Raw genomic sequence first — 13,502 nt, forward strand, 5'->3', positions numbered from 1 at the left:
TTTCCAAAAGTCTGTCCACTGTTGTATCTGTTGCAACTTTCACTACCCTGGAGGTGTGCTATCATGGGGGAGGGGGCATGGCCAAGCAAAGCCATCACCTCAGGGTAGAAAGAAATAGCCAAAGGAAGTCTCAGGGGGGAGTTGCCCATGGTCAGGTAGAGTGGGGACCACTGACTTTAAAGGGCCTTTGCTCTTTCAGCAGAGCTCACTCTCCTCCACTGAGCTGTGATCTTCAGTAGGGTAGTGTCCCAGGGGAAAGCCTTTGGCCACAGTTTGTTACTGGTCCCCCAGTACCTCCCTCTTCTTCCTCCTCCTTGCAGTTAGTCCCTGTCTGCCCCTGTCCCCATCACCCCAGCTCCTCTTCCTCCCACAGGCTCTCCTATATCTCAGCCTGCCCCTCGCCTAGGCCTCATGACTCTGTCTGTCTCTGTGCCTCGAAGTTTCGCCAGCAGCAGTGGGGACAATATGTTCCTGGCATCCACAATGAAACTTTGACTGCACTCCCCATAGAGACATCGTATTTCTGGTGATTAGGCCTATAATACCATCAGTATGGATTAAACGATTTTTTGCAGGCTATTGCAAACTTCACCATCTGGTATATATTGTTTGCTTGCGACTCTATTTTCTAAATTACAAGAAAAAGGATTACAATTGTACTTTTGTTATGCCCTTCATGATGAAATTGGGACTGGATGGGAACATTTTTATATCCTTGCTTGACTTTTTTCCAGATTTCAAAATACTCAGTCTTACCTGTATTAGTTAATTGGCTTATTATTCAATATCCAATGTTGAGAGTTGTGTTTGCATTGTTCAGAAGCCTCACCGGGGAATTAGAGGGAAGGTGGGGGAAGTTCTTAAATGACAAACGTTATAGGAACTGATGCTTTTTTAAGGAAGACACGTTATTATTATACAAAAAAGAAAAGGCCTATTGCATGTCGAATCTGTGGTCTCCTTTGAAAGAAAGCCATATTATAGTCCTGAAAAGAAAGAAGTAAGGAACTTGAAATTTGCCCACATTTATTAGAAATGATACTGTGGTCTCAAACAGCCAACGAGGGAGATTAAGGACCGGGTAATGATTATACCATAGTCTACGTGTGTATAATTTTGCTCTTTCAAAAAAAGAAGTGACTTTGCACTATGGTTAAGAGAGCATGAGAAAGCTTGGGTTGCCAGGTCCTTCCCCCCTGACTCCCTCTACTCACCCCAGACCCCTCTCGAGCCACACAGTGGGAAATAGCAAGTGCATGCACTCTTCCTACTTTCTCTGAACTCCCAAAGTGAGTAGGAAATGTGATTAAAGAAATTTGCTTAAATAAAGACAACGGGCAAACTCTTGTGAAGATACCATCTAAACAGAATGGAAGAAAATAAAACACAGTCTCTTATACAAAATATAATTAAATAATAAGGCCAGGCACTGATTCTCATTTCTCCATCACTTATAATATCAGTCACAGTAACCGCACCAATTTTAACACTGTATCCTCTCGTTGTCCTCCTCCTGTGATGGCAGAGATAACCAGCAGTCGGGTATCAAGTGAGATCAGGGCGAATTCTACGTTGTTTGAAGACCTATTACTATCTTAAACATTGTCTACCCTTCAGGCTTTGAGGTATTACATCACTATGCGATACAATTTGCCACTGATGGGAAGGTTTCGCGTGTTTCAGCATCCTGATAATTAAGTAGGAGATATAATTATATTAATACAATTAACATGAACCAGAAGATAGACTTTTAAATTATTTCAAATGTTTCTGATATTGTGTAATCCAAAAATAACTGCTGGATTAACTAATTTGTCTCAAAAGAAATGTCTCTATGTAGGTCAGGATGAGATCATTTGAAAAAAACTAGTCTTTTTGAGAACTTTTAAACCGCCAAAAAAAAAAAAAAAAAAATCTCATTTAAGAGCCGGAGTCAAATTATATGGTCATTTTAGTTCTCAGAATTCAAAGCATAGATGGCTGGAATCGTGTGCATGTGATAATTCTAGGCTACTCTCAATAAATAATACATGTCATTTCTGCTTCAGTGAGGCTGTCACTTACTGCTCTAAATGACTTTCAATGCAGGGCCCAGCCTGCTCTCCCAGAGTGCACTTCAGCTCAATTCCAAACCTGAAGGGTCCTTCCAGTATCCGGCCAGCTACCATAGCAACCAGACCCTGGCCCTGAGTGAGACAGCCCCTTCGCAGCTCCCCGCCCGAGGCACGCAAGCCCGAGGTGCGGGCCAGACCTTCAGCCAGGTACGTGTGGGGATGGGCGCCTCTGCTGTGTTGGTCCCTGGGCTCCGAGGGAACAGGTGGGGAGCAGGGCTGTGAGCCGGCTGTGGTGTTCCCTCCTGCCTTTCTTAGGCATGCCCCATAACTTAGGAGAGATGCCTTCAGGGCTGTGAGGGAAGGACATGAATAATAAAATATGATTATTGAGTAACACTGAATTGTAGATCTTTTCTTGAGGAGCGTCTGTGAATCACTCGTGCTGTATCCGCTTTGTGCGTGCTGGTCTCCGTGAATGTGTGTCTAGTTACTATTTCTGTGTCTCTATGTGACATAAATATGACATACATTCTGAGTTTGTGAGGGCACCTGGAACAAATTTTTTTCTCCTAAAAAAAAATAAAAAGCATGAAATTATTCTCTGGGCTTCCTCGTATCAAGGAACGTAGTATATTAATGCATAATCGAGTACACAGAGCTCTTCTGAAGGTAACTAAGATGAGTTTAGAAGTAATTACACTTTGTCAAGTGTGATTTTGAAATGTGCCTGTAATTCTTTAAAGCGTGCACTTACCCCGTGGTTTCAGAGCACAGATTTATCAGGTGCCGTTAAAATCAGCTCTTGGTAAATGAAGTAGCTACTAGCCTGAATTCTTTTTTTCAAGAAAGATGTAAATGTGGTTTACATGCTAATTTGGGGGTGCAGGCTATCTTGGATCGACCCACCAGAATTAATATGTTGATTGGAGGGCTATCTTGTTTTTTTAAGCTGGTTTAAATTTACTTTAATCTCTGTGTTTTTGTTCCTGGAATGAAGAGCCCACAACCCTGAAAGTATCCCTATCAGCTGATGGGCTTAATTTCATACTTTGCATTAATGCATAGTACCTCTGCCAGGAACCCTTCCCCAGCCACTCTACCCATCCTGGGCTCCTTTAACAATCAGACCTGTCCATCGCTATCACCAGTTTATTGTTACTATGCATCCAAGAATCTTTCCAACTAAATTAAAATCTATTTGAGGGCAGGACTGTTTTTAGCCTTTATCAGCAGCCCCTAGCCATCCCCACGGCCCCCAAGAAATGTCGGCAGACAGGTAGGAGGCAAGGTGAGCTAGAATGGCATAGCACCGTCACCATGAGATGCTTATTGTAGGTGACATGGACAGAAGTGAAACATAAACTGAAAAGTATCAGTGCATTTCAATTATTAAATTATTGCCTCAGCAATGTACTAAAAATATGAGTACCTTCTTCAAGCAACACTCTTGTCCATCCGTGGCGTTGTGAGTTTTATCTTCTTGTGATGCCAAGCTATAGGATATGTGAATAAGAGGGAGTGGTAAATAAAACATTCCACGGAGAAGAATGGCCTGTCCCCCTGTTGTAGTCCAGTGTGGACCCTGGTTCAGTGCATCTGTTTGGATGGAGAATGGAGGTGTGTGGGGCTTGAGAGGGATGGTCCCTGAAGTCACTGAGGGCAGGTCACATACACAGAGGCGACCCCTGGAACTCTACTGTTTCCCAGATCCAGGATCACTGTTCTATAAAAGCTGGTTCGTCTTACCTCCCTTAAAGAAATGTGAAGGGGTATGTGAGAGAATATCTAAAACTCGTTTTTAATTTATTAGAAAAAAATTGTATGTACAAATATACATGGATTTATCGTAAAAACAAAATAGTCTTTATTGCTTCATGACAGAAGAACATTATATGATGTTTGAAATATTGGGTGTTACTAGCATAGGAAATATCGTTAGATTTTTTTAATCTCATTTTATTAAAAGGTGAAATGGAAGTGGTATGATTTCATTCTGTAGCTTTAGATTTTTTTTTCTCTCAAAAGCATCCCATTCTTGAAAGGAAGTATCTTTCTTCTTCCCATCTTTACTGACTCTCTTGGACCACGATACACTGATTGTGGCAGAATATACATGATTTTGAATTCTTTGGAAGCACACAAGTGGATTAGAGCCTTTCTTTTATCCTTATATCTGGCTAGACAGCTAGATGCAAGAGGCCACATTCAGAAATAAGGAATATTTTATATTCAAATTAACCTATGAAAGCCATGATTTTAGCTTTTACCAATTTCCTAGAATTTCTAAGACATACAGGTAGTAAAACAATAAAGCTCTACTTTTTTTTTTTAAATCTTGAACTCTTATTACTCATGTTTGGCTTTTTTTTTTTTTATAAATATCTAAGACTCCTGTAATTTGAGTTGGAAACATTGAATCAAATATTTTAAAAATCTGTATTCCCATAGCTGACTGAGCATCATGGAAAATAGAAATGTCAATATAAAATAAAAAATCAATTAACTTATCAACTCATCTGTGAGTATCTTGTAAGCTCAATTCACACGTAGCTATGTAATGACTAGCTGTTAAAGCAAAGCTTTCTTATTAAATTAATAGCTACCATTTATTGAGCACGCAGAAGTAATCTGTTTTACATGCATCCTCTTATTTAATCCCCACAACAGGGCTGTATTAGCATCTACACTTTAAAGATGGGGAGACTCAAGCTCATTGCATTTAGAGATGTAGCCACACGCCATTTTAAGGCAGCAGTAGTGAAAATGGGCACAAAGTCTTGACTGAGTTGAAGTCTAGTGATTCCAGCAATTTTCATAGGTTTCCTTTTATTATTGACCAATTCAATTAAATTCATCAGCAGCTTGAACCTATTAACAGGTCTATAAATGTGGACAAGCAATATGGCGGTTTATCTACTTCCATGTTGTAGGAGTTCTTCTTGGAGCTAATTCTGTCATCTGCTAATTAACATGGGAGTAAAATAGTAGAAGCTCAGAATGACAGGATGGGGCCTCACAGTAAAGTCTGTTTTAAAGTTTAATCAGAAAGTGTAACAAAGTTGTAAAGATATCAAAGCTATGTATTTAAAGTCATCAGAGTTAATAATTTGAAGACATCTATAAATGTTCTATATCATGTTCAAGGTGATAACGTAAGTTCGAGGCAAAAGTGACTGGCATGCTCATTTACCCTGGCAGGTGACTGGATGGAGAAGTCTGAACATTCAAAGCAGGGGATTGTTCTAATCCACTTGATGAACAGGATTGAGGCCATTGGCAAATATCTTTTAAATCTTATTTATTTTACTAAGTGGTGGATCTTGGTACCATGCTTTACTTTAGCTTTCACGTGCTGCAGTATGAAAGGCATGTTTTCTTGAACACCCCATAGGACCTGTGACTTCCAAATAATATCAGAGAAGGGTTGAACAAGTAAACCAGTAGGTTTATTCTGCATTTAGCATTATACCTTGAAATTAGGGAGGCCACATCCCATTCCGATAACATCTCCCTTGTTCAGATCATCTTGGGTTGATCCCTCTGTTCCAGTGGTTTGGCTGAGCCCCGTGACACATTCTTTTCAGCATTCCGAGTGGTGTAAAAGGTCATTTCTTTGAGGCTGGATTAATTTTTAGAATACCTTGTAGTTAGAAAGTGCCAAAAGGGCTAGCGAAGTTCAAATTATTGCCAACAGATGCCAGACCAAGTTAATAAGGTCAATAATCAATAACACAAAAATATTTCTTTTTTTTAGTCTAAAAAATATGTGTAATTCTAAAGTAAAGCAAATGGTTTTCTGTCATTCATAAATCATGTCAGAATGCAATTTCAAAGGAGTATCATGCATGTTCAAAGATTGTAATTTCAACTAAAATAAAAAAAACCTCTAGTTTATTCAACATAATAAATATTTGTGGAGTGATCATCACCAGCATCCCCAGGCTCTACACAAGGCCTCAGCAATTCATGCAAAACCTACAACTGCCCCATCATATCAGTCCGCAGGTAAAACTATAAGGCGCAAGAGGTGCACGAAAATATGAATTCTCTGGTGTTACCCAAACTAGAATCCTTGAAAGTCATCCTCCTCGGACTCTAGGTTGAGTTCATGGGGCTGGAAGACACAGAAGGTAAGACGCTTCCCCTCGGACCCCAAGGCCTTTCTGGAAAGTAACAATGAGCCAATTTATGGTTATGTATTCCCCCCAGCCTGCAAGCTCTGTGCCCCAGCCTCAAACAGGCTGTGTAGGTCACCCCTCCTTCTCGCCTTCCTCCCCCCGCCCAAGTTAACCTTGGCCTTTGTGTGACTCTCCTGAGGCCCCCAGTTAAAATAGAGCTGCTTTTCCAGCTTTTCCAGGTATATGTGTGTGTCTGTGGGTTATTCTTTAATGCATCCAAGATGCTTTGTGTGCCTATTGCATGCCATGAGCTGTCGTGTGTTCGGGATGAAGAAATAAAGAAAAGAAATGCAAAGCAACGCAGTCCCCATCCTCGAGGAACCTAAATTCTAGCAGCAGCCGTGAGAACTCAGAAAACCGACACACCGGAAATAAGTAAATTACATAGTTTGTTACAAAGTGATGATTTCTATGAGGAGGATATGATGCCAACCAGGGTGAGCAGGATCCAAAGTGTGGGACAAGGGATGGCTGGTGGGGCCTTGTGCAGAAGGTAACAGCTGGGAAAGACCTGAAGGCAGAGAGAGAGGCAGCTAGTTGTATGGCCATCCTGGGGACAGCAAATGCAGTGGCTCCCGGATGAGGCGGCCTGGCATGTTGACAGAACATTCTGCAAGGAGGCCAAGGTGGCTAAAGCCTCGGGTGCAGGAGTTTTCGAAGGGCTGGGAAACCCAGTGGATTATTGTGAGGATCTTGTCTTTTACTCGGGGAGGCACAGCATGGCCTGACTTATGGGTTGAAAGCCATCATTCTGTCATATCACAGAAAACACCCTATAGTTACTTGTAGATGAGTTTCTTCCCATCTGATGGCCTTGCTGCAGGAGCAGAAACCAGACACAGTTGATCTCCGTATTGCAAGTAACTGGCCCAGGGTTCACCAAGAGTTCATCAGGCTCCTCCAACCCCAGCCTTATTCTGGATAATCCTTCTGCAGAGGTTGTGGGTAGAGAGCAGATCGAGAAGCTGGCTCTCCTCCAGGCTTTGTCTACTTCTGCTCACATAATGTTTCCTATGGATTGTATGAAATGCTGAATATAAGACTTCCAGCATAGAGGAACCACTCTAGAAACGTTGGTCTCTCCCCTGTCCACACATAAAGTAGTCTCACTAAGCACTTCTTCCCTCAAAAAATCAAAAATAAGCAAAAGATATGAAAGGATGCACCTGTATACAGAGTACTGGCAGGAGCCTAAAGATTTTAAAACCACCCTCGTGTCCTTCAGCAGAACAGAAGTAAGTGTGTGCACATTTATAATCCTAGAAAAATGCCTGCTTGCTACGGGAAATGAAGAATTGTATGATACTTTTGCAAAATAAAACTGGACAACAGTGGGTAGCCTAGAAAAGCAGTAAGCTTGTTCAGAAGCAATATTGCCCTTTCTTTGTCATCTGGCCTACTTATTTAATGTGGCGCTGACTTTTGTGTCTTAAAAGTGCTCATTTAGACTATATCGTAATTATAAATATACCGTCTGCTCATTGGTGCCCATGGCGGGTGTTCTTTGAATTTGGGGCATCACTTAAATGGTGTAGTTTCACGTCAGGTCAGTGTGAAAGTCAAGGGGATGGAGAGCTCTGTGGATGGTGGCTCGGTGCACAGAAACCCACATGGTGCAAAGGAGAAGCAAATCCCCAGTAAACACCTATGTATTGGCCGTTGAATGGGAAGGGTCATGCGGATAGTTGGGGTGACATCACTCCGGTTTGCTTCATTATGAGCGAAGTTGTTGTTTGGCAATACTTAGGAAGAGAAAAGTCACCAATGAACTTGGAAAACACAAAATCACAGGGATGTATTTAGTCTAGAATATAGACAGTATGTAACATTTAGGGGAGAAATCACGCCATTTTCTATACTTTCCTTGACATGTTTGTGGGAAATGGGCAGTTTATTTGTTTTTAAGATAGTTTTCAGATGACCACCTTTTAGAAATCCTTTCTCATTACTCTGCTTTAAAATCTTCCCCCTCCATTTTCTGTTTCCAGTATAGATATGTATAATCTGGCTTCAGTAACTGAAACATCTCTCATTGAAGGGAGGGTATGTGCTGTACTAGAGCAATTCTCCCTCTAAGCAAATATGTGGCTTCTTAAAGTAAATACTGAATGAACCTCTTGCTGGAATAAAAGTTTCTTGTAGTTTATTTTTGCCAAGGCTTATTTAGTTTTTTAGGAAAAGTTGCCACCCAGAAATCCCTCCTTATATATTCTTTAAGATAAATTTACATAAGACATATCATTGTTTTCTTTTTCTGTTTTTTTTTTCCATTGGTAGAGGCTTTTTAAAAAGAATTTATTTATTTGGGGCAGGGGCGTGTGAGCAGGGGTGGGGGCAGGGGAGGAGCAGAGGGAGAGGAAGAGAGAGAATCTCAAGCAGACTCCCCACTGAGCAGGGAGCCCAATGCGAGGCTCAGTCTCACAACCCTGAGGTCATGACCTGAGCCGAAATCAAGAGTCGGACACTTAACCAACTCAGCCACCCAGGCGCTCCTCCATTGGTAGAGCTTTTTGATGGCCGTATGAAATACTCTTCTGAATATTTATTGATAATGACCCTAATCATACCTTTATTTAAAGGGAGGGCAGAGGGTAGGAAAAACCATCACCCAGGATGCAAAACTCCATCCCACCCGGTTTGTACTAGTGACTAGAAAACCCTGGGAAAATAGATCCACTAGCACCTCCTTCTCACTGCAGTGACAGAGCTGATACGTTTGCAAGAGCACCCGCTCCGTCGCACGCTCTCTCTCTAATTGTGGGATCCTCATGCAAAAAGAAAGCAGTGAGGGTGGTCTCCATTTTTATCTCAAAGATTATAGCTCTTATGGCCCTTTTAATTGAGTTGTTCTCTTCTGGGGAAGGAATTCCTTCCAAACTCCTTGGTTTTTCAATTAAGTTTACTTTGCTCTGGGCACTACCTTTGACTGTAGTACAAGGTCACCGCCAGGCAAACCCTGCCCTTCTGTCCTCATCCAGCAGTGATGACTCCAGGGACAGTGTGAACTGTGAACGGAAGCTGTCTCTTTATGTTTCATGTTAGTTTTTACCAAAACCAGTGCTCCTCAGGGGAATTGCTAGACAAGGCTCTTGATGATTTTATTTGGCTATTTCCAAAATCAGACCTTTCTCACAGCACGAGGGTTTTGTACCTGGGACTTATTTTAAAGAATGGCATTCCTTCTAAAGTCAATTTCAAAAGAGAAGATATCAAAATTGGGGGAGCAATGATTGTAGCGTTTAAGCAAGTGCATTTCATCCCAGGGAGTAAATTCAAGGGCACAAAACTTATTTGGGAATGTAGATTCATTTTAATTGGGTTGTACTATAGGAACATTTCAGACAATAACTAAATGAGACTGTTTTGCATTCGGAAGCATGATTTCTTCTCATTTCCAAGTTGTGAAGGTAAAGGACTTTGTCCACCTGACTGTGCAGACTCAATCTAGGAAAGGAAAGTTCTACATGCTCTCAGATGTTTTAATCAACAGCATGTAGCCAGTATTTCTCAATCATGTTACCAGCTTGTTCTGGTTTAGAAACGGATTTCTTCAAAGATGTCATCTTAAAGCTATGTCCTGTTTTTTTAGTATTTAAAAGCTATTCAAGCTTCTTAACTCATCAAACAAATAGTCTTCAGTCATTGCTCTTATTTTCTTAGTTGCATTCTCTCAAACAGCCTGCCACCCCCTTGTTCATCCAATCAATGTCATCTCCTGGAGTTACTGCTCTTCCAGCCTGGACTGACTCACCCTGTTGCCTCTGTCTTCCTTTGAAACGCGCTCTCCAGCTTTGCCTCTCATGACACTGTTTTTGCCCAGGACCTCCTTAGCCACCACAACCAGGAACATCTGCGCCATGAATTATTAGCTTCACCAATCTGATGGTAATCCCAGGAGAATGAAAGCGATGGAGACAGCTGGTGGGGGAACAGACAGCTGACCCCCCAGTCATCAGGCTCCCTCAGGGAAGCCATGGAACAGGGAGTCCAGTTGCCCATTCCTGACAGCGTTGGCCCAGCTGCCCAGCATTCTGGGCAAATATTCCTCCTGACCCAAAGTTAGGGGTCTCGCTGACAACTCCAGGAAACTTGGCAGGTCTAAATACATCTTCACAAGGACTGCCCATGAATCACGGACCTGCTTTCTAAAATGTGATGTTTACCGCAGTGACATGGCTTACTCATGATTTGAAGTCAAGGTTCATTAGACAGCCCGGGCTGTCAAGTCTTTTGTTAACTGGCTGCAGCACAGTGGGGTTTTGTGTGGTTTTTGTTGTTTTTTTTGGTTTGGGTTTTTTTTTCTTCTTGTTTTTTTGTTTTGTTTTGTTTTTTTGATACTGCCCAGTCTCCCAAGAATGAGGATTAAATAAGTTTCTGAGTCTGGAGAATTATTTCCCCATGTCACTCCATGCCCCATCCCTACTCCCTAGACAGAAGGTAAAATGTGAAGGGATGAGGAAGCAGCTCTGCTCTGTGTTGGGGCCAATGCCACATTCTGGTCCAAGAATGCCATATTTTCAGGGCCTCAGGCTTCCAGAAAAGAACAATGGCATAATTGTAGGCCTGGTATTATTCTGTAAAAAATTATGATAGATCTACAAAATAATGTCAAGGTAAAATATTTCACCTAAAGAGGATTGCAGAGAGGCCTTCAAGAGCAGACTCCTCATTTGTACATGGAATATAGCAGGTGCCAGTTAATGGTTTATTGAATTAGGGAATGCATTAATGCATGGATCTTGAATACTGTTGGTTAATGGGTATTGGGAATAATGTATATATTGCCTAAATTCTCATTTTAACTTTCTTTGTACTACATTTTGAAAATACATTCTCCCCTTAAACACTTTCGTAAAATAGGTATAAATAGCACTCCACAATTACACAAGAGGCCTCGGTGTACACATATATACACACAAACTCATGCAAACATACAACATACAAATCACAACTATAGCATATTCTAAATCTGCCCCATCTGAAACTTATATGTAAACTATTAGGCAGATGAAATATCTCGCTTATAAGAGCTTTGATAAGTTACATGTATTGTTCATGTCTCATTTTTTTTAAATCCCTACATTTATTTTTTACTTGAGATATAATATACAGAAAGTATCCATTGGAACTGGAAGTAATGTTCCATTTTTCTCTTGATGAATTTCCATAATGGGAAGCAAGGAAGGAAAAACATTTAGTGAACACCAGACTCAGCCTATTGGAAACCATTTAATCAGAGTGTCTATTTGACAATGTTCTACTTCCTTGTTAATTTCACATAGGTGGGTCTCCTATTTTGGAGGGTTTAGGAAAGACAAAGTAGCCCTTTGGGTTGGTCTGTTCCAAAGAGCTAAGAATGAAGACACTAACAGAAATTGTCCTTCTCAAAGGACAAGACATTATTGGGGCACAATCTGCTCCAAGTATGTAGAAAGTTTTATATTATTTTAAGGGTCTTATCATCAATAAAAAGATTATTTCAGTTCTTACTGCATTTCCAAATATCCTTAGGGAAGAACGTATAATAGTCAATAGTTTTTTATTGATGTTGTTGTTTGGGATTTTCTTAAGGGAAGTTTTGGAACTCTACCTTTAAAATTGGATTTACAGTTTTATAGTGTTAACATACTTTTAAGGTAGAATTGAGCTTCTGTGATGTAAAGTGGGTGACATTCTATGCATGTTAAAATCTGTTTATATTATTTTTAACCCAGTGACCTAGGTAGTAATAAACCTAGGTCTGAGGCACGGATTTTGTATCCTTAACTGCTAAGAGTTGCTAACTAAAATTACATAATGGAACAAAACATAACCACAAGAGTGGAAACAAGCTCCCAAAAGACTACTGCTTCTGCCCAATTGATGCTGTAAAAAGAGAATTCTCTGTGTAACCAAAGAATCGTTCTTAGGCCCTTAATGACTCCATAGCCATCCGAAGGGAGGCTAATACCCCTGGATTATTTATTATAAACTGCAAAGGGGCTTATATCATAGTCCAGTAAGGTGGGCCACCAGCCACATTTGCCTATTTAAGTTCAAATTAATTAAAATTAAATATGTGTTAAAATCCAATGCCAATTTTAAGTACCCAATAGGCTCCTGTGTCTAGTGGTTACCATATTGGGCAGTGCAGATACAAAACATTTCTGACATGAACAATACCAATCTTAAAAAGCATGTAAATTTTTATTTCTTATGTTTTAATTTTTTTCATGTAAAGAATGGCAAAATTTCACCAAGATCCTACAGTATTTAAAAGGTTGTTGAACTGGCTGCTAGAGCCTGTCAAAATACCTGGAGCTGATATGGCAGTTCTCAAAACTTCCACAGAGTTGGGGGCCACTTAAGGAATCTTTCGAGACAATAATATTTAGCATTTAGCGCTCCTGAAACTAGGCGTTCCAACAGATTGAAAGGGAAATTAAATGTGTGCCAAGTGTGTTCAGGGTTTTCCTAGGGCCCACATCATTCTGATGTTTAAATCCTAGAGTTCTACATAGCGTTGCTTTAGTTTATATCGGTATACTTTAGTATTTATTAAAAATTATGCAACTCGGCAGTGATATCATTAATGTCACATAGGGTTATCATTAATGGTATATATTCAAGACATAACACAAAGTATTCGTTCTGTTATGAGCAGGGGACTCTCCTTAGAGCCTCTGGGGTTCTCCCTCCTCCTTCTGCTCCTGTGGGAAAGGTTTAGAGAAAATTCCTGTCGTAGGCTTTTCTGCCCCTTGTCAGCTGGGTTCTGCACAGCTGAATGTAGCTCAGGCCCCAGGAGAGCATCAGAAGAAGAGTGAAGGAAGAAGGTCCCTGTCTGCTGTAGTGGTGGTTCTCATATCAGCCGGCATCCACCTCCCCCAGAGAGCTGTTAGAAATGCAGGCTCTCAGGCTCACTCCAGACCCCAAAATCATAATCTCTTCTAGATCGGGGGCTTGTCAACTAGCAAGCACCATAATCACCTTTAGAACTTGTTAAAACAGCTCCCTGGGCCCCCGTGTCAGAATCTCCAATTCAGTAAGGGTGGGCTGATGCTGATCCTGGGCAGGGCAGGGACCACACTCAGAAAACTAGTGCTCTAGGGAGAACTTGTTCTCCTATATGGTTGCACATTGGAATCGCCTAGAGAGCTTCCTAAAAGCCTGCTGCTCGAGTCCCACCTCCAGAGATCCTGTGAATGGCTAGGGTATAGCCTGGATACTGAGATTTTTTAAAAAGCTCCTCCGCTGATAATATGCAGTCAGGTTCGAGAAGCCCAGCCTATAC

The 13,502-nt window shown here is 41.0% G+C and overlaps 1 protein-coding gene across 5 annotated transcripts in view; it reads left to right on the forward strand.

The window, feature by feature from the left end:
• Nucleotides 1-13,502, forward strand: part of CTNND2 (catenin delta 2) — a 907,509-nt gene that overhangs the window by 508,789 nt on the left and 385,218 nt on the right. For all 5 annotated transcript variants that reach the window (XM_073891088.1, XM_025867463.2, XM_073891086.1 and 2 more), the window contains one exon: nt 2,089-2,261. In XM_073891088.1, coding sequence (XP_073747189.1) covers nt 2,089-2,261 — 173 coding nt within the window. The remainder of the gene's footprint in view (nt 1-2,088; nt 2,262-13,502) is intronic.

Source organism: Callorhinus ursinus, unplaced genomic scaffold, assembly GCF_003265705.2.
Source record: "Callorhinus ursinus isolate GAN/ISIS: 27379988/994484 unplaced genomic scaffold, GSC_fseal_2.0 scaffold3, whole genome shotgun sequence".
Lineage (NCBI taxonomy): Eukaryota > Metazoa > Chordata > Mammalia > Carnivora > Otariidae > Callorhinus > Callorhinus ursinus.